Genomic DNA, 21,666 nt, shown 5'->3' with positions numbered 1-21,666 from the left:
GGCTGCTTCCTCTTGCATAATCCCATGAAGGACTGAAGAACTACAAGTCGTTTGCCTCACAACGTGCTTGAGCCCGGGTCAGTTGTGCCCTAATTGACTATTCAGCATCTGATAGCATTCGGTAATGTTAGACAGAAGTGCCATGGCTCTGCAGAGTTTTTTCGTCTCTTTCCTTGTTCTCTGCTGCGGGCTCTTCGGTCTTGTTGTCGTCGTTGTCCTCCTCCTCCTCCTCCTCCTCCTCCTCCTCCTCCTCTTCATATCAGGCTCTTTAGTCTAGTCGGCAGAGGTCAAAACACAAACACAGTTTGCTAATTAGTGCTGAGTTTAGTGCTATTAATGATGTACAAATATCAGTTATGTATAAAGCTAGGGCTCCAATGAATCACTGATTTGTTCTGGTGTATGACTCAGGCTCTAACTATGAGGCTGAATCATCAAATTTGACTCGGCTCCGACATTGCTCAAAGTGAAGTACAGGTAAACACTGTAACTGATGTTGGAATGAAGACAGTAAGAGAGCATTAAGTTTCTCATAAGCGTTTAGGGAAATACCATTTCAATTTGTTTTATTTGCACTGCTTGTTATTCATTTAGAAAACACATTATGTAACCAACATCTGAATTCACTTGAGGTTACCATCGGATATCTGTATTTCAGAAGGATTATAAATGACCCCTTCTCCTTCAGCCATAAGTTCAAAGTGCAGCCAGAGTAAGCAAACCAGATCATTATGGGTATTCCTCATCTCTACTTGCAAACTGTTTTGTTCACTGCAGTGCGTAAAGAGTCATGATGCGAGTACTTTCTGCACGTACACAAACGTAAGAGACAGACACATGTTTGGTTACTCTGACACAGCCGACCAGCTATGCAAGCCATCACTGAGGAACCTACTATGTAGCAGAAGGAAACAGTGCAGCCTGCCAACATTCCTGTTCTTGTCACTTAAAAAATGCACCTCGAACAGGAGAACTCACGAAAAGAGTGCGTTTCTTAGTTTTTCACCACCACGCTGCTCATAATTACACTGTTTCATTATAAAAGATCGACAGACACGACAAATGCACATTCATATGTTATTGATTTTAAAAATAATGTACCTAGACTTACCAGTTTCTCAAGGCAAGGGCAACGTATTGAGCTTAGGATCGACGTGACCAATTGGTCTGTATGGGACACACTCACATTCTTCATTTTGCAGGTGAGGATGTGCAAAGTGCTCACAACATTCTGCAGAATAGAGGTATGTTAGTTAGAAACATTTGAACAATACATGGGTTATCTTGTTAGATTGATCTAAGAAGAAGGAAATCCAGTTGCCGTGACTCAGCTTCCAGATAACTTCACCTGGATGACTGAGAATCAACTTCCAAATATTTGAACAATACAGCGTATATTGTCAGTACACGTGTTCAGCAGCACAGAAGACCACTGTGTATGACAACCTTAATCCAATATCTGACTGTGAGGAAAACCACACAGTGCACAGTTGGAGTGAAGGAGGATGCTCTTTAAGAAAGATGGGACTTTCTTCTCTTTTCTTTTTTTTTTTTTTTTTACTGAATTAAACTGATATTTGGTGCAAGAGGCTGTGGACATGCAGACATCAGTCAGCCACGACATTAACATGGCCTGGTGACACACAGGGGTCAGCATGGGAGAAAATAAAGGTAAGCTGACCACTGTCCACCACCAGGTGGTGTTCATGACAAACACTCTGACATGTGCAAAGTCAACATTACTCACCGTGATGTTTGAGCAGCTGCGGGGCCTGTGGTTCAGCACTGGACAGGACGTGTTTTGCAGCAAGGTTGTGATACTTTCTTTCTTGAATGAAGGACAAGATGACAGTAATCAATATTAATAATCCAGTTTTACAGAGGGGTTCACAGTGCAGCTATAGTGATAATTTAACGTCTAGGTCTCCATTGCTTTATATGTGAATGAACTCGAGCAGGTCTACACAAAAATCAGAAGGCTCAAATGTTATTTTGTAATCTGCATGATGTATTATGGTCCTCTAGGATCCTGGGAGCAACTGCCTGAACTTGTAAGTTATAGCACATAGTCATCAGTTTCCAAAGACTGGTTCAGTTCCCGACACTGACAGGAAATGTGAGCTGCCAGCTGAAGGCCATCAGAGGAATTACAGATGTAAAACTAAAGTGCCAGATGTCACTCTGTAAATCTGGACTTTGTGCAAACATGCAGACAAGCTCGTTTCCTTGTTTTGCTTTAGATGCCTGTCGGGACATTAATAAGAAAACTGCACTTAATGTGCAGCTTAATAGTTCCTATTAGGCTGCAGGTGCTTTAGTGCGACGCACATCTCCAGTACTGTGCTGCTCTAACTTGTCTGCCTCTCTCTGCAGCGTTTCCACCACTGGTGGTAAGGTTTCACAACAGGACTTATGAGAGGGATTAGTACTGCTCTTACCTAAACTCAACTGAGTGGAATTCATGCCAAAGTCATTTGGTGCAGCCAGTACATCCACACTGCGCTAAATCAGATTGCGCCTTTGTGCCGTCAGTGCGCCAAGCATCGCGCTTGCTTCCCCACAGGGTGACGGTGCATGTGTGAGGTGTGTGCGTGGGCGGTCGTGGAGAAGGAGAATAGGTTGCTTACTGTTTTGTCGAGATCAGTTTTCACGAACATGTAATGGTTTTTAAGTTCTTCTGGAGGCCGATTGCTGCCACAGGACAGGGACAGAGGTAGAAGTAGAAGAGCAAGGAGACTAATGCAAAGAAGAGGCTGGGAAACAGGGAGAGAGGAGCAGAGAGGAGCAGAGAGGAGCAGAGCAGAGAGGAGCAGAGAGGAGCAGAGCAGAGAGGTCAGTCATCTCATTCAACACTCAGTTCACAGAATATTATTACCACTAATGTGACCATATACATGGAGTGCTGGAGAGTAACTTCTTTAAAGTACAGTGTCGAGGTGCCGTTTCCATTCAGTGCTACTTAAAGCTTCACCAAAGGGGAACAATGCACCTCTTACTCCATGTAAGTAAATAATAAATAATAAAATATGATGCATGGTTAAACATTAAACGATCCCACAGTGTGTAAACTCAATGAAAATAGTCAACATCTTATCCAGCCAACAGTCTCAGAGGTAAATGTTTACTGTAGCTCGCCCAGTGTAGTAGTTTTAGGTTTTAGTATTGACCCTTTTACATGAATAAATGATTATCTCAATATCTGACCTGGGCGTAAACACTGACTCAAGTGTAATTTCCTTGACGATCAGTTCCATTTAAATGGCAGGCCAATTCCCGTAAATCCTAAATCGATTATAATTTCGGTTTCCTTATGACTGGCAGATGGGAAGTTATTCACACGGAATTCCCCTGTTTGGAAAACCCTTTAAGAGCCTAACAAACAGTAAATCAGCCAGTCGCTCGGCGGAGAACGCAGAGGAACGGATGCGTCCCGGTAAGTTCAGACAAAGCTCACACTGCGCTGCTTTATGCGTAACACACTTTGAATTCGTGCCGTGTCATGCCAGGACTAACTCTGGCCTGAATTCGGCTTTAATTGGGCTCAAATCTGGTGGATTTAATATTTCTTGAATTCAGTGCGTCACCATTGTAGGCCACGCTTTCCATACTCACCATTGGTCATTCTTCATTCATGTTCACCGCGGGCTGGAGCTGGAAACGAACACTCTCCCATGTGTCTTCATTGCTGCTTAGATGCTCGGTTTGTCAGCGTTTCCACTTTTTAAAAATAAACTGTCGTCCTCTCGCTATTCCTGCGGTTCTGGTGGCTTTGCAGTCCTTTCCCACGTCTTGCCCAACTCAGCTCCGCAACCACTGCATGTGATTTTTTACTTCCGTCCTCACTAGCAGAGGTTTCACTTTACTCCCAGATGAAATAACGTATAAAAAAAACTGTCAAGGGTAATCCTCCAAGTGGTATTTGGTGGCACCGTGCTGACGCATCAAGACAAGCTGCGTTTTAACCGTTACGCGTGGATGTGTTGTCCAGTTTTTGGTTTACCACAGCTGCAGGAGTTAAGGGTAATTGACAACTGGAGCCATTCATTCATTCAAATGCTGTATTTGATAGAGAGAGATTAAAAGAGAGAGGGAGAGAGAGAGAGAGAGAGCGCGCACACAGATAAACATGTTTCCAGTAACTGCTCCTGTAGCATTTAGGTGTTTTCATCATTCCCAGCAGTCAAATCCTTTCCGTCTTGGACTTTTCGTGCTTCTCTAAGTCTTGAATTCTCAGATCAACAAGGCCACCTCTCTAAAAAAAACTACCCCTATTTACTCACAGACACTTCCATTCATTCATCCATCCTCTCCGCCCACTGCTTCACTGTGTGGCTGATAAACATAAATACTCAAAACCCCATAATTAGACAGACATAGCTGGAGAGGGTTGGGGCCAGGTTAAGAATCATAAAACCACAGAGAGGTCCAGACTATGGGGACACAATTACGGACAAACATGCTTCACTTCACCAAAAGTGGTGCATGTCTCAAAACTGCAATGGCATTTGGCACAGTGACAAATGCCATTGCTATGTCTCTGCAAAACACAGCTAGTCCTGGAATGACAAAAATGCCTCTTGCGTCTCGCTTTCAGAATCCATAAAGAACTGAAAGTCCATTTCACAGAAGGTGTGTCTGGAGTCCTGACAACTGGACTTCTCTCTTGTTAGGTCGACCTATTGAGAGACAAATACAGTTGTCATGACTCAACTTCTAGACAACCGCACACTGAGGACTGAAAATATTCACCAGCACATCCCGTGAAATGGTTTGATTTCCTGGAATTGTTACCACATTCATTACCACATTCTAATATACAAACCAGTTTCAGCAGCCAGTGATTTTACTGTGCCATCAGTAAATGTCAGGGCGTCCTTATTGATGTACACATTATTGATGTGTTCCCTTTAAACCTTTTCATTTACCTGTTTTTTATAAAAAAAAACAAAGTTTCTATCAATGAAAAAGTAACGCCTTCCATTTCAAGTGACAGATTTATTCAGCTTTGGCAACGTTTCAATTCACCTTTGTGATTTGTGTTATACAAATAATACATTAGTATCTATCTAAATACATTTCACATTTAAAAATATCAGCAAAAGGAAAATGTAGGAAATTTTACAAACATACTGTTTGTGTCCGTGTATGTGTGTATATTTGTGTGTGTGTGTGTGTGTGTGTGTGTGTCAAAGTCTGGAGGAGGCTAGTAGATGTATTTAACCATTTTAGAGCTCGTTGTGTTTCTAATTATGTGTCCTGACAAACATAAACTGTATAATGTCTCTTTTCACAACTTTTAATTAGGTTTGCTTATAATTAAGTTGACCACAGAATTGTTATCATTTTAAATTATGTTTTAATTAAGTCATTTACTCTAATAACCAGGGTTGCTGAACAGTCAAAAACAAAGAATAAATATTTCCAATTTATGGCATTTCTGATATAATGATATGTGATGTTGATTTTGATCAAAATGTCTGCATTAATGCATCTTATGGCAATTTGTCATATAAAAAGTCTTTCCTATCTTTGCTAAAGAAAGAAAGATTCCTCTGATGGTTTTGTTTTCATGATTCATGCACTGAGCTCTTAATAGAGATGTTTGTCATCCCGGGGAGGTGAGATTATTGACCACACCTGCAACCATCAGACGTGGTTGCGTCAGCCTGTTGGTGGACATGGATACACAGTAAGTGTATGTAAAACCCAATTTTGAAGGATTTTAAGAACATTTTGATTGGGTGGATCAACACGTTGTCATATTTGAATACATCTTTGGCTTAGAGTTAGCTTTTGATTGCGTAGTTTTAAAATAACTGAGCACTTACAGTTCAGTACTTGATGAGCATGCATTTACTTTTTTCTTCTAATCCTTAGGTTTATAGGAATAGAGTACAATACATGTAAACGCTGTAGATCAGTTGTTAAAGAAGAAGACTTTTTTTATTCTTGTTTAGTGTAAACTGTTCACTACTGTAAACGTCCAAACCCTTAGTCTTTAATTTGTCCTTTGTAACAGTTAAAACCTTTTGTAAACCAATTCAGGACTCCACTCATGCACACAAGATTACAACTCTGAACATCGAGCTAAAGCAATAAATGTCAACAATAAATGAGCAGTAAACTGACTCATGACCGGGGATCACGTCATTCATACACACTACATTAAAGTTTAGCAACCAGCGCAACTGTGTTGTTATCACAGGGATATGTGATGGCTCAATTGGTCGAGCAGGCTTTCAGCATCAGCAGGGAAAAACAAGTGGTAACCAGCTTATAATGTGTCAGCAGGTTAATCCAAAATTGACACACCAGTTAATTATTTATTATTTTTTAAGAATTTCAACTTGCAAAAAGTAACTAGTAACTAATAAATTGTGTAGTGGGGTAAAAATGTATTATTCTCCCCTGATTTGTAGTGGAGCAAATTGGAAATACTCCAGTAAAGGATAAGTACCTCAAGTAGTACCTTGTACTTAACTTGAGTAAATGTACTTAGTTACTTATTTGTTGAAAAGAACATGTTGTGAGATCTGACATTTTCGTACATATGCACAACCCTGACTTTAACGTATCATGACGGGATAACTATGGAGTGAACTCACACTGCATGTCAAAACATTTAAGATATCCTGCTCATTGACTGTCACTGACTTATCCCACCCTGTGCTCAATGAACAGACAAAACCGATCCATTGCTGCTGTACAAACAAATATCACTTTTCATAACAAAATACGTCAACATTGCTGACAGCTAAGTGAAAGGTATTGTCTACCTCCAGTTCCTGGCTTTATCCTTTTCTCTTCACATTTTGCAACATTAACTGTGTTTTCACACTTTGCTGCTACAACAAAACACAGATGCTGTCAAATGCACGAGAGCAGAAAGGAAGTGATTTAAATACAGATTTGACCACAGTTTGGATGTTGCATAGAGAAATAACTAACAAATAACAACGACCAAATTACTTGCAACGTTGCGATATATAAATATGTGTGTGTGTGTGTGTGTGTGTGTGCATGGAACAGAGTGTGAATGAACTTGCATTTGTGTTGTGCTTGCTTTTTTAAAATGTGCAGATGCATGAAGTTTTAGTCTTTGTGTGTGTGTGTGTGTGTGTGTGTGTGTGTGTGTGTGTGCGCGCACACGCGTGTGTGTGTGTGCATGCTACACAGTTGGAGTCTGCAGTAATTAAAGACATCCATCAGGTTATGACAGTTCTGCCAGGAACAATTGCATCGTGGGATCCCGGACAGGACCAGGGTAACCATGGCAACGGCAATCAAATACGGATTATATTTCACAGCAAGTTTCCTTTTGTTTCCTGCTGCAATGTGATTCACTTTCAAACTATGTGTGGGGTGTACGGCAGCACAACATCAAAGACATTTAAATCGTTGCAGTTCTTTAGTTGCTTGCGGTTGCAATTAATGCACCAATGTGAAATCTGCCTCTAGTTCACTTGTTTTACTTTTTCTGGGGGGGCTTCCCTCTATAATGTGGAGGTGACATATCAAACACTGCAACAAGTGCACAAAGCGATGCTAATGAGCGTAAGTGTTTGTTGAGCTCGCCTTTGTGTTTTAGTTGGGTGAGGTTGTGCCACAAGCTGACAGGAATCTAGTCACATATTTCTGGGTTGTCCAATGCATCATACATGTGGTGCTGCTCATACAGGGCTTCTTGTTTTTTCATGCACTTAATGACACAGCAGAGGATTGACCAAAATGTCTGATGCATGCACAAACTATGTAACAGTTGTCTGTGAGTATAACAAAAGACAGACTCATGAATTAAATTATACCCTTAAATACAATTCACTTTATTTAAATGGCTTTTGTTGTAAACAGTATTGATGCTGTTGACGACCACGGCACAAAACATAAAATAAAAAAATAAACAAAATAAAAAATGCATTGCAGCATTTCATAGGTTTTGGGCTCAAGATTATTTCTTACTTTCAGCACATCAGTTCATTAACAGTAGGAGTTAAAGAAAAACCAAATTACAACAAAATATTGCTTCGCTAAAAACCCCAGCTAGGTTAAACTAACTACAGGAATGCTTGTGGTTGAGAAAATGGCTTGTAGTGGTGGGAGTCTATGTGATCTGCCTGTTCTGTTTTTGTGTATGAAATTGACGCTGACAGCTGCTGATATCTAACAGGTCTCTCTCTCTGTGTTGGGAGGCATTTTCTGTGGGAATAGTTTCTTTTGTGTTGTAATTGTGTTTTTGACATTTTTGCACTGGACCATTAAATGACCACATCAGTGTTCAGTCTCATTTACTGCAATGCTTGTAATACACTGACCACAGTTTTTCCACCATCCACAGAGTTGCTTGTTTGACTTAGTGTCAATTTATTGTTGTAAAAGTTGCTAAAGTTGTTATCCACTGTTTTTTTTTTTTCTCAGAGGAGGCAGATTAGCCCTTTTGTGGACCACTCCTAGTAAGTTAACCTAATCTTTAAGATTATCTACACTCACTGGCCACATAATTTCTACTTTTCATTAGGTTATATGTTCTCCGTTTTGTTGAAACTGTCAGAAAGGTGGTAGTTCTACTACACGTTGAGGTCATAGTGGGTGGTGCAGCTGTACCCGAGTGCATTATATTGAGAAGTGTTTCTATAAATAGGGCGGCGTTCTGTTGGCTGGATTTCACAGTGAACCTAATAGTGAGTGTATGTGAATTATTATTATTATTCTCCTCAATAAAGGTCAGTTCATTATTGTCATCTTTGGGTGTGTCTCGTTTCTTTCTTGGTGAGCTAGTCAGTCATACAACATACACCCCTTTTTATAATTGAATGTATAATAAGGCTACATGCTAAGTGGCTATTATCCTGTTGTGTGTTTAATAGTTGCCTTTTAAATTATGTGGTCTGTATATTTGAATATTATTTTATGTGCCTGGAAAACATATTGTGCACTCATTCATTCAGTGCCTTCTGTCACCATTTGTAAGTGCTGTAAAACATTATGGATGCTCTCTCAGTGTGCATCAAGCTCTTCCGACAGCTTCTGATAAAACGTTGTGGCCAGAAATTATAGATAAAGTTGTTTGTTGTCGGCAGGACACAGATAAACACAATGGATAGTCTGACGAGCAGGGAGCCTGACATCTAGTCATTTGTCCAGTGTTCTTTCAAACACTCAAAATTAGTCTCGTGCACACACCCGCGCAGACAGACTGACATGTGAATGTGACACAGTCAAACACATCCTGGAACAGTGTTGCTTAATATTGCTGAGTGAAAGAGATTTTTCCCATGACCATTTCCCATAAACTCTGTTGCAACCGATTTTGTGAATGGGAAGGTTTTGACAAATTCTTGGGTGTGATATATAAAAGAGGATATTAAAAAAAAACAAAAAACAGGAATTTGCTTTAACTTGTGCAATATCTCAGACATGGTCTGTCATTGTGCATGTTTTCTGAACTTGGTTCTTTGCAATCACGCACAAAAGATTTGAACCTTTGGACCCATATGTTACAGATTATCTGTTTTTTTATGTTCCATGTCACCTGTGAACTGTATTGTGTATTATATGTACTACGTATCATTTGTATATGAATATCTGATGCATGTCATGCACTGCCTATATATTTGGATCCTTCATTGTTTTCACTCTGGATTCCACCACAATGGACAAATACAGCTTGAAGTACCAGATGTGAGTTTCGTCCCTGATGAAACTCTGTCAGGCCTTTCCTGCAGTTGTCTTCAGTTCCCTCTTATGCTTCTTTTGCCTTGAGTTTTACCTTGAGTAAGTGAAATGCGACATATGTAATAGGTGGATGAGTTCAGCTCAGGTGATTGGCTTGCCCGTTGCAGAACTATCCACTTGTTTTGCTACAGTATTTCTAAACACTTGGCTGAGTCTAAGCCAACATGAAAGCCGAAAAATAATTTAAGCTGATTTTGTCAGCATAATGATACATGGAGCAAGTTGACCTTGATCTTATCTGTCGGTAGGATTTTTAAATGGGGTTTTTGCAACCTCTAAACCGGCCTTTCTGTTTTTACAGCTCTCAGTACTTTAGATCTTGTAGTAAACCCTCTGAATTTACTTTGCTTGCAGCCTGATTGTAGACTTTAAAGCACAGCATACAGCTACTTTTCCTTTTTCTATACTGTAAATTATAGGCACACACCTGCTATGTATAAAAATAGTTTGAAATCCTACATGGTTAATACAAATCGTCTGACAAAATCTGTCTACTTTTAAAGTCCATCTTCATCATATTTTAAATCAATTATGGTATCATATGGAACCAAAATATGCCGTTCTGACTCTATACATTGTATGATGGTATGTTTTAATATAAAATGTTTTTTCAGGCATCACTCTTTCCTTTTTCTTGTTCTGTGCAATAACTTGACTAGCCTGAACTGATTCATGACTTCAACCACGATCTTATCTATGTACATTTGAACACATTTTGTATGTGTTCTTCTGGAATTCTCCTTGCGGTTTGGAGCTTAACAATTGATGAAGTGATTTATGTGAGGTAGGTCAGACGGAAAACCTCTATCTGTATGTCCCCATCTTTGGCAGCTGTCTGTACGTTTTTATAAGAGAATCTTCACAGGCGTGCCAATGAAAAGATCTAACCCCAGGAAAAGAAAAGAATTATATAAAGCTTTATACGAAACATCTGAAGGGACTTTTCATGATTGTGTTTCTTTTGTTACAGCATGGAACAAATATGTGTTAGACTCTATTTCTAAACCCCTTTAATAGCATGACCTTGTGCACGTACTACATGCTCACTTAAGACTGAAGAGTAACAGGATGTACTGTAGTGGTGCTTTTAACCCCTAACAGCACCCTGAAAGTGAAAAGGGGATGCAATGACACAACACATAGGCACAAACCCACTATTATTGTTATATATTACAATGTCTAGTTGTCTAATGTAAAACATTTTTTAATGGTATCTGTAACATCTAGATGCAGGAAATTTTAGAAAACATTACTTGGCTATGTTTCAACAGCTATTTATTAAAAGACAACACATAAAACTGAACCCAAATGCTCTTGCAGCTGGATGGTTTTATCACCTAATTTGTATTTCCATTTGTAAGTCGTGTCTCAGCTGCGTGGCTCCATCTAGTGGTAATTCTTCACACACCCCTTCACATGCACAGAGAGGAAGTCACAAATCACAAAGTGACAAATTAAACAGTTGAACCGTTAAAAATTGTTTTTAATTAGATCAAATTCGAACTTTTGTGTCACTGCCTTTTTTAATTTATAAGAAATCAGTTCCCAACATTATCTTATGTGAACAAAAATCTACTGCTCAAAATGGAGTCATCATTTACTTACAATATGTCACCACTGTGCTGCAGATTTATTGCCCAAATCAACCTTTGGCCAAATGTTCCTGACAAGTGTACATTGCTGACTACTCTATGTATTGCAAATAAAACAAATGCAGTCAGGTGTTACTGTAAAACAACTTTAAAATACAGTTGTGATTATTGTGTCGAAGCTATTGGTGTTCACTTGTTCCTATGAACTATGCAGCTGCTTACTGAAAACATTCAGACCCCTTCTCTTTTTGCACACATTAAAATACTTTACACATGTAAATGTTATTTATAGATTAAACTGCCAATTTTGCCCATCAAGCTACACCCAAAAGTCTAGTAGAATCATATCATAGTATTAAAGTCTGTATTTTGGCTGAACCACCCAGGACCAGTCAGAGACTTGTCCTGAAACCCTTTCATAGCACGATCAAAGCCCTGAACTACTGCATTTTCCTTTTTTTTATTTCATATACCTGTAGAGCTTTCAAACACAGAATGGGTCTGAATAAGCAACCGCTATGTGTGGTAAGTGTATTAAGTTTCTACCGATGTATGAGTCCCTGTATGGGACATTTGTTTTTTACCTTGACATGTATTTTAAACACACAGCTGTTTCTCCTACAGAATAAGGTGCTACTTTTCATAAAAGTAAGAAAATAACATGATAACAGAAACCAAAATAAAAACATGTTTACTTGGGAATTGCATGCTGAACTTACACAGTGATTTATAGAATGACACTTGTTAAGGTAAAAGGTGGTGTGGTATCAGTCCCATACTTGATTGTTTGTAGAGGTTTGGGTGAAAGTGACACAAAATAAAAGGGGGTGTAGGAACTTACAGAGTGAGCCACTGATTGACGGCACTGGTTTTAAATTAATTTAATTTAAATTAGTGCTACATTATATTGTCTGCCTGATTATTAATTTATTTATTGTAGCTTCTTCTCCATCTCTTTCCTGTCACAAAGTCCTAGTTTTATCTTCCTTTCACAGCATGATGTAGCTCAATATTTAGTTTTTTAACCTGTGTAGCAATTTTTATACCCCACTGCTGTAATATAAGTAGTTAGGTGTGTGTTTTCTATACAGTTAAAAAGCTGTTATATGTACTATGGCTATTATGAAAAGTATCACATCTATCCTGGACAACGGTTTCCCTAAAAAATGGAAGGAAGGAAGAAGAGGAAAGTCAAATATGTCCACACACCTGTATTATACTTATGCTTGTTTTTTTTTAAAATAAAGTCATGTATAAGCAAAACAAAACATGGCTTCCTAATTATTATTGATATGGTGTTATAAGTACATAATAATGTTAATTGTTTAGGTTACAAGCACAAGAACAGTAGGACTTCATTCAGGGCTAAGTCTGCAGAACATGTGAGACATTGGAAATATTGTTCAATTCCTAGCCTTGGAGAAACCAGGGGTGTGTCAGAGAGTGAAAAATAGAGAGGGGGTGGGGGGCTTGAAATATGATGGAGTGTGGGTTGGGTGATATTATCATCATCATGACTCCATAGGGATCTGGTTGCCATGGAGTGTGTAGGTGTGCAGAGGGGGGATACATTAACATGGGTGGGGGTGGAGGCGATGGCAGCATAGTGGAAAATATTGTTCACAAAGTCGTGGAGTGTGGAGACTCATCGACCTTATGAATGTTACGATAAAAGCTTGGTTTTGGTGAAGGGTTAGTGTTAGGTTCAAGGTGAGAACGAGGTTTAGACATGCAGTGGTTGAGGTTACGGTTTGTTTTCAAGGGAATAAACAAGTGCTTATGTGTGTGGAAAGGGGGGCTGTTACAAGTGCAATGGATGACTTTCTGTGAGACACTTGGCCATGACATGCACACGTTAAGCACACAGTAGTAAAACAAAGCGCCTGCTCATCCATGAACTCAGGAAATAGCTATGTAAGTCAGTGCAATGGCACACTAAGCCCAGCTAAGTGTTCCCTGTGGAGCCACACTGACACTCCCCAGCGATCTGTCAGCAAAATCTCAGAAACAGACTGGGTGAATATGGAGGCTTGACACACACACACACACACACACACACACACACACTAAATAGAATAGAAGAGACAACTCCCAACAAGCCCAACACCTGAAGATGGCGCTCCATACCCTTCCAGGACACCAATGTTGCACGTGCCCGCGCACGTGCATGAGCGAGCTCGAGAGCGAGACGGAGCTGCTGTCTGCCTCCTCTCCGGTGGTGTTACCTCCCCGTCGCTGCAGTGCTTTTGCTGCTCTCCTCTCTGTCTCTTTCTCTCTTCCTTTCTTTCTTTCTCGCTTTCGTACCCAGCGCCTCGCCTCTTCCTCCTCCTCCTCCTCCTCCTCTACCCCCCTCCCCTCTCATCCGTCTCTTCCACATCCTCCTCTTCCTCCCTGCGGATGCCTCAACCTTGCACCCCCGGTCTAGCATCCCGGCAAATGGTCGCTCCATCCCCAGCAACTCAGGACGCAGGACGCAGCGAAAAGGCGCACCGCTCCGTTCTGATCTGAGCTGAGCACACAGCGGATTGACTTGAAAGAGAGGGGGGGACCACGAGTACAAGGGGAACGAGCAGAAGCCGGTCGCTGACAGTGGCCAGGACCTAATTTTCGGTAAGTTCTCCTCTTGATTTCTCTGCTGTCGACTTAAAATGATCGTGCAGATGAGGAGAAGGTTACATGTCTTCAAAGGCCCGTGTGTTTAGTCGGTTATTGTTAACCAGAGTGGAGCATGCTGTGAGATTTGAATGACTTCCGGCTCATGCATGCTGGATGATTTTTGGAAAGTGGTGGTTTAAGCAATCATGTCCTGCTTTTAAGTCCAAGCTTACTGCGAAGCTCCTCTCGGAAACAAACGTCATCCTGTTCTCCGATCACCAAACACACAACAGAGACACAGGTGACTGCTGACTCCAGTTCGCCAGTGGTTGTGCGTAAAAGTGCGTAAAAGGTCAAAAAGCAGCTTGGAAACAGTGGACATGGGATTTTTACCTACTAGACAGGCTACTAATGATTTAGTTTTGACAACTACATTTACATCCATAACTTTAAAAGCTTGTTATATCCTTTAAATAAGAGGGCAGGTGGTGAAGGTATAGTATGGTAAAGGATTTATTTCTGGACCAAACTCTGTGCCTGATTTTGTAGTACTAACCGAATCTCGGTGTCCACTGTTAAGTTGCATCTGGTTGCTTTTTTTCTTTGCTGTTGTGGAGTATGGGAGGTGATGCAAGGATAACAGTATGGGTAAAGACTCCATACCTTTCCTACAGCCCTACTGGTGCTTTGATCAATAGACATTTGGTGGAGCGGGATTGTGCACTGGCAGTTTGTCAAGGGCGTGCAATATATCCAGCTGATGTTGTGGGGGAGAAAAAGAAGAGGAGGAGGAGGAGGAGGAGGGCTGGGCTGCTGTTAGGCATGCTGTGGGTACATGATCAGCGTACTGCATGTCAGCAGTTGGACAGGTGTATGAGAGGGAAGGGTATTATTGCACGGTCAGTATATCACATTTAAATCTTCGGCTCTGGTCTGTGTTGCTCCGAAACTGTAAAACTTTGGGATGAGATTTCGGTCGGGGGTTAGGCAGCTTGCTTTGTGGCCAGGTAAGCAGCTTTGTAACAAGAAAAATACAATCCCCTTTAATTCTCCTCCAGCTGACCTCTGGTGCATCAATTGGGATATAGATTTTCTCTCCACCCCATGTGCTCCACTGACAACCACTACTTAGTCTGTTTCAACCAGCCAGCATTTTATCCACAGCGCTTTAAATGATGACAGAATAACACTGTCCTGCCCATGAGCCACACATCTTCACAAACCTCAATAGTTTTTCTTTATAGTTAAAGGATAAGCAGCAGTACAAAAGACCTATCACTGTGGGAACTGTCTTAGCTATTCTTGTGCAATCTCATTTCCACACATACACACACACACACACACACGCACACACAGACGCTCCGTCCCCTGTCTAAATTTCCTAAAGATTAGCTTCTTTTATATCCAGTGAATGTCTCCAGTGGGCAAGAAAAGCCTCGTCCTTCATCGCAGACACAGATTAAGCTAATTCACACATCTGTGCAGGCCTAATGCCTAATCACTGTGCTGCGCCGGCAGAACAGAACAGTCTTTATACAGTGGAAGCCAAAAGACGGAGAGAGAGAGACAGGGAGAGAGAGCAAAGGAGGGGAAGCTAGCCGCCGGTGCCGATTGATCGGGTGGAGGGGCTACTGGCAGACATCCACAGGATGGAGTGCTGACGACAGTCCAAAGAGCTGCCGGGATGAGCTGGCCCCGGCAGTTGCCTCGTGGAGTAGTGCTGATGAGAAGGGAAGAGCCTGAATTATAATTATCATCCCTGTGGGAGAGCAGGGTCAGGGAGGATTTAAAAATAGTGTTATGAATTACACTTTGGTACAATCAGGAAAGTGAAAGTTGGTTGTGGTGGCAGATCAAATATCATTCTGTGACTGTCAAACTTTGTCAGTCATGTTGTCGCCTACGTTTTCATCACATTGTAGCAATCACAACTCTCAAGATAGGAGCTAGGAAGGTCAAACTGTTAAATGTCTGGCTTGTCGTTTGGGATTAGGAATGATGACATTTGACCTTCTGATTTCACTTTATCTCGATAATGAGGCAAAAATCTTTCAGTTTATGTGACATGTAAAACATCATTGTGAGCAAAGGGTCCTACAGCAGCAACACTAGAAGAATCCATCAATGAGCAAGTCTCTTCTAGATCCAATCTATTTAACATTTAAAGTTGACCTTTCACCTCCCCCTCAGTGTTCATAGTAGTGAACAGTGTTACACTCCACATTCATTATTTGAGCACATACATAAGACACGCCCCACAATGTTCTGTGAATAAATGTGAGTGTGTGCTGCAACAATCAGTGCAGAGTTACTGTGGGATCGGAAACTCTGACACAGTTACTGTGTTTCTCCTTGTAGGCTCTGATATTACTTGATGCTGGAAATTTCGGTGTGTCATTAAATAACGACCGTCCAACACTGCTCCTTAGCATATTAAGGCACAACCTTCTAACACCACAAGGTGAAGCTGATCTTCCATCTGTCCATTCATCCATCCATTATCTTCCTGTTAAGGGTTGTGGAGGTGCTGGAGCCCAGTCCCACCTGTCATTGGGCAAGAGGCAGGGTACAGCCTCAGTTGATCTTATTGCATATTAATTCAGTTATTGTGACACTAATACATGCTGTTTTCACCTTTCATCATTAGACTCGTGATTGAGCATGACTAATGTGGCTGTTGAGAGCCACACAACAAGTGATTTTTATGTTCGTATTGTATGTGGCCGTCGCCCAATCAGTTACTCAAGGCTCTATCTTTATCACTGCAGTGTCCTTGAGGAGGATATAAAATCCTTCACCGCTGAAAAAATGTGTCACTGACCCTTTGACTTGACGAAAAGCAGAATGACAAATTTAGTTTTGGGGCAACAAGGGAAATGCATGTATATCAAACCAGTTGGCTCCATGAGAAAAGCTTTTTTTTCTTTTACCTGTAAAAGAAGGAGAAGAAGAAAAAGTTGTCCAACCTTAACATCGCTTTAGATTTATGGCTCGATTTTCACTGATGCCACATGTAGTAAAAATATATGACATCACAGTACAGGAGGGTGGTAAAAGGTAAAACCATTCACCAATTGCTGTGTGTTGTAGAGTGCGGTGATTAATGAAAGCAGGACTTTGTGGAGTGCATGAGGGAGATGACACAGCGAGAGAAGAGGTAGTCATGGAATGAGTCCATTAAAGCAGCAATATGTGTGTATGAGAGATGCAGACAGAGAGAGAGAGAAGGGTGTGTGTGTGTGTGTGTGTGTGTGTGTGTGGATGTCTACTAGTGTATTTTTGCCACAGATTCTCCTCCCATCGTCTAATGAGCTCGCTGCAGATGGGACTCCCTCTGTCAGCCTACTGCCCTCCTCCACTCCCTCCACCCCATTATCCTCCCTTTTTCCTTTCAGCCTTTAGTATGAGGGAAAACAAAGAAAGGAAGAAGGGAATGAATAAGGAATATGTGATCTAACAAAAAAGTGTAAAGAAGAAGAAAAGGGAATTCACAGAAAGGGGTAAAATGAAACAGATGGGGGAGATGGGGTGTGAAGTGAAGGATACAGAGCCGGAGAATGAAGAGCCACTGACAAAGCTTGTTGGCGAGTGAAGGAGCCTTATACGCAGCGAGAAGAGGAAGGAGCAGGGAGACAGAGTGAGAGACTAGGAATCATCAAATGCTGGAAGTGACCGAAAGGTGTGAAGAACAAACATCACAACAGCATGTGATGAGGAAATGCACCATGCTATATTTACCAGTGTCAAAAATCCAACATTTCTCCATATTCAAACCTAATGGTATGTGTTTAGTTGGGGACCTACGGGGAGAGCAGTATGTCTATGATTGTTTAGCCATGACATCACGTCTGTGCCTGTCACACTGTACTGGCTAAGCGGAATTAATAACTGGCTCGGCTAGCTAGGTCTGCCAGAGTCAATTCAGCATCAAAGAGAGACCGTAGCTGCTGCACAGATAATCTTGATTTCCCCGTGTGAAATTTCAGCTCAGACTTGGCTTGTGCGTGTATGATTGAGTGTGAAAGTGTGCATGTTTATTCATCTCTAAGTGAGTGTATGTGTGTGTGTGTGTGTGTGTGTTCGCTGTAATGCGTATGAGATTTCTTCATCAAAATTTTTACGTGTTAAGTGAAAGTGTGAGAGGATAAAAAAAAAAAAAAAAAAAGATGTGGCATAATGACGTTACGTGTCAGGAAGAAAGGAAGTACACCGTCGTTGGTTTCATCTTCGGCTTTTTGCAGAACAACATGGTATTATCTTTCTGGCTGGTCAAGTGGAAAATAATGTGTTTGATGGGACATGAACACCTGCGGCTGGATGTGTATGTGAGCGTGGGCGAGTATTCAATGTGTGTGTTTGTTTCTTGTCAGTCTTTTAATGCGCACGTCATTGTTACTCTCTGTCTACACAAAGACACGAGGTGTCATAGATGTGAAGCAGCATGTGTCAGACCTGCTTTTGCCTAGTGTTTGCCATGTGCAAAAAGTTGTCCAATGTAACCGTGTTGATGTGCACGAGCTTGCGAGATAGTCAGCGTGTGATCTGTGTGTGCGCGAACAGCTTAGGTGCCTGTTAAAGGAAAACTGAGCACAAATAAACCACTGTATCTTTGCATGGAGCCATGACAGACTGTGACAGTTTATTTCAATGGAGAGAGAGAGAGAGAGAAAAAAAGCAGAAGAGCAATTGAGGTGTCTCAGGATAAAGGGCTAGAACATTGTAGAGGTGGAAATTTGGAAATTTCAATGCCGGGTAAAATAATAAAGATTACTGGTAGTTTGAAGTAACTGCAGTGTTGTAACTGTGGGAAACTGAGGAAATGATGTTCATAGTCATTAGCTGTATTTCATTATCTGATAATCTAAAGACATGTATCGCTAATTAAAGTGATTGATTAAAGGGACGGGTTTCTATAGATTCTATTAAAAACCTATTAAATTCCATTCTTTATAATATCTTTGTAAAAACGTAGATCTAACCTAAAGTTGCATGAAAAATCACTGTGTCTGAGAAACAGTCAGAACTTTAAAACCACCTTTAGCATGATAGACAAGTGGATGAGTCAAGCTGTTTACTTAGTGAGCCCTGCTGCTACACATACAGTGGCAAACATAAATGAAGATTTTGCAGTGTTAGCCTAAAATTCTGCAATCTGCCACTTAATCTTTGCTTTGCACTCGACAACTTTACTACATATACCTTCTGCCATATTCCACATGGTATTGTAACATTTTTTTCATAATTTTAAAGACTAATTATTTAGGCCAATAGGTTGTGGGTTGATAACAGTGACTATAGTTAATATTGGCAGATTGTTTTATATTGTGCTGTCTTGCAAAGGGACAGCACAATATAAAGCTGAGCTCTCCTCATATCAGTTACTTTCCAAAACTCATATTGCTTTTCTTTACTTTTCTCATTCAGTAGATCCTGGATAATCCATGATCCCTTACCAGCACACACACATGCAAACACACCCACACACACACACACACACACACACACACACACACACACAGAGGTATATCTATCTTAAAAGCCCGAGGCTGGCCGAGTGGTATAAATGTCACACCTGCCTGTGGTTGGATCAGCAGACAGCCCATCAGCAGCACACACTGATCCCTATCAGCTGTGTATTGCTGTGGCTACTTGCAGCTGTCAATCAAACACTCTCTCACATCTGTAGAAAATGATTTGATGGAAATGATGGAAGAGACAGAAAGAGATAAGGCCTGTTTACTGTATGGATCCAACCACCTTATTTTACTGCCTTGGTGTATAGGGTTTATGTGTGTGTGTGTGTGTGTGTGTGTGTGTGTGTGTGTGTGTGTGTGTGTGTGTGTGTGTGTGTGTGTGTGGATTTATGTCCACCTCGATCAATGGCAAGAGAAAGGAGAAAGTACAGGAAAAGAGACAGAGTGACATCAGAGATTGGGGTCAGCAAAATGAAAAGGTCGACAAGAAGAAGACAAAACAGAAGGTGATGGATGCTTGTGGGAGTTGAAATTATCAGCGCTACACAACAAGCTGCCCATGAACCTACAGCAGCCACCTGTAGGAGTCTTACATGATTTGTAAGGAAGAAGCGGTGTGAGGATTTAGCTGTGAGTATTTTCTGCATGTCTGATAGAAGAACAGCAGCTGAAATAATGCTTTGACTATGGGCATTTATTAAGTTGTTTATTGATGTGTGTTGACACTGGAGAGCTACGTCCAGAGTCGAGCCTCAGCTCCCGCTGTCCGCATTATTCGATTTCATTTCACAGTCCCTGAGCTAACAAAGGCAGGTTTTCTGTCTAGCTACACATTGTGCTTGTTCCGACTAAAGCTCATGTCAGTGCAAGTTTTATATGCTCTGTCCTGATATTCAGCATTTATTTATGTTGAGTTCCTCCTGAGGCGCCCTTCGTTATAAAGCATGTCTGACAACAAAATGTTTTCTTTTAACTTAGCAATATACAGAACAGGTTACTTTTATTGGGTGTTTTCATATTAAAAATGCAAGTGAATCTCCAATGGACTGCAGAAAGCTACCAAACCATGAAGTTATTCAGGAATAAGAAATGATAAAGATGAAGGATGTTTTTGTTGTGTTGCCTGTGGTGGGCCATGAATTATGCAGTGGCTTCACACAGTCTTCAGACTCCTTCACTTTTTTTTTTGCACTCTTTATTTTGTTGAAGATTTAATTTATATTGATGAAACTGCCCTTTCCCCTATCAGTTTCTGCACTCAGTAACCACAATGATAAAGTACTTTAGAAATGTTTGCAAATTTATTAAAATGTGTCTTGCATTGTCTTGGCTGTATCTTTGGTGGTGAACAGTTGCCCTAGTCGCAGGTTGTGTGCAGACTGGAACAGGTTTGTGTTCCAGTCTGACTTCTCTGAATTCATCCCTCATCCCTCCACTCTTTTCGTGTTGCTGAGATCCTTCTGCAGAGGACTTCTAATGCTAGAGTTAGGGTTGTGTATTTTGATTGGCTCCCTCCTGACACGTTGGCTGGATGACCAAGTCTGGGAAGAGACCTGGTTGTTTTATTTCACATTTACTGAGGTTTTTTCTTGGTTTTGTCCAGACAGGCCATGGAATATACATAAGTGTACCTTCTAAACTTTGTCCAGTCCACTCTATCATAGATTAGCTGCTTTGTGTTGAAACCCCTGAGCAACATTGGATTCTGAAGGTGCTTGGCATGTGAATGTGAAATTCAACATGCTGGATGATGGAAAATAAAGCATTTTTTTCCTGCTTTATTACCACTTCCTCAGAGCCTGGAGACTGAGGAATAATTTGTGAAATTGTTCCCTGAGATTTGTAATTTGTGCCCTCAAAGTACAAATAGCTCTTTTTAAATTACTAATCATGAGTTCCACATATAGCCTTATTTTTCCCCCAGTTTAGTAATTCTTACCTTTAAATGACTTATCTGTGTTCTCAGATCCCTTAATTTTCTCTTTGCTGCAGACTTGCAAAAGATCAGCAATATGCTTTCCCCGCGGGATGCCAAATATAACACAATTGTGTGTTTAATAGCCTAAGTATAACCATATATCTCAGTTCAAGATCAGAATAAAACTGTGTTAAACTACATTGTCAAGGGGACAAGGACAATTTAATTTATTAATTTAAGGCTATAAATTATGGGTGTATGAAAGAACAAATAGAGTAATTTGAGCATATGACTTACTGGACTGGGGGAGAAAATAACTACTTACGAATTACTTATATAAAATTATTTATTCCGC

The 21,666-nt window shown here is 40.7% G+C and overlaps 1 protein-coding gene across 3 annotated transcripts in view; it reads left to right on the top strand.

Moving 5' to 3' along the window:
• Positions 1-2,770: 2,770 nt before the first annotated feature.
• The window catches only part of ctnnd2a (catenin (cadherin-associated protein), delta 2a), a 215,703-nt gene continuing 196,807 nt past the window's right edge, over positions 2,771-21,666 (top strand). For 2 of the 3 annotated variants that reach the window (XM_026363547.1, XM_026363544.1), the window contains exons 1-2: positions 2,771-3,001; positions 3,322-3,433. In XM_026363547.1, the coding sequence (XP_026219332.1) occupies positions 2,984-3,001; positions 3,322-3,433 (130 nt within the window). In that variant the 5' untranslated portion in view covers positions 2,771-2,983. The remainder of the gene's footprint in view (positions 3,002-3,321; positions 3,434-21,666) is intronic. The other variant, XM_026363546.1, reaches the window with a different exon arrangement.

The sequence above is a fragment of the Anabas testudineus genome, chromosome 2 (assembly GCF_900324465.2).
Source record: "Anabas testudineus chromosome 2, fAnaTes1.2, whole genome shotgun sequence".
Taxonomy (NCBI): Eukaryota; Metazoa; Chordata; class Actinopteri; order Anabantiformes; family Anabantidae; genus Anabas; species Anabas testudineus.
The sequence above is the reverse complement of the archived record's forward strand: the minus strand, read 5'-3'. Positions and strand labels throughout refer to the sequence as shown.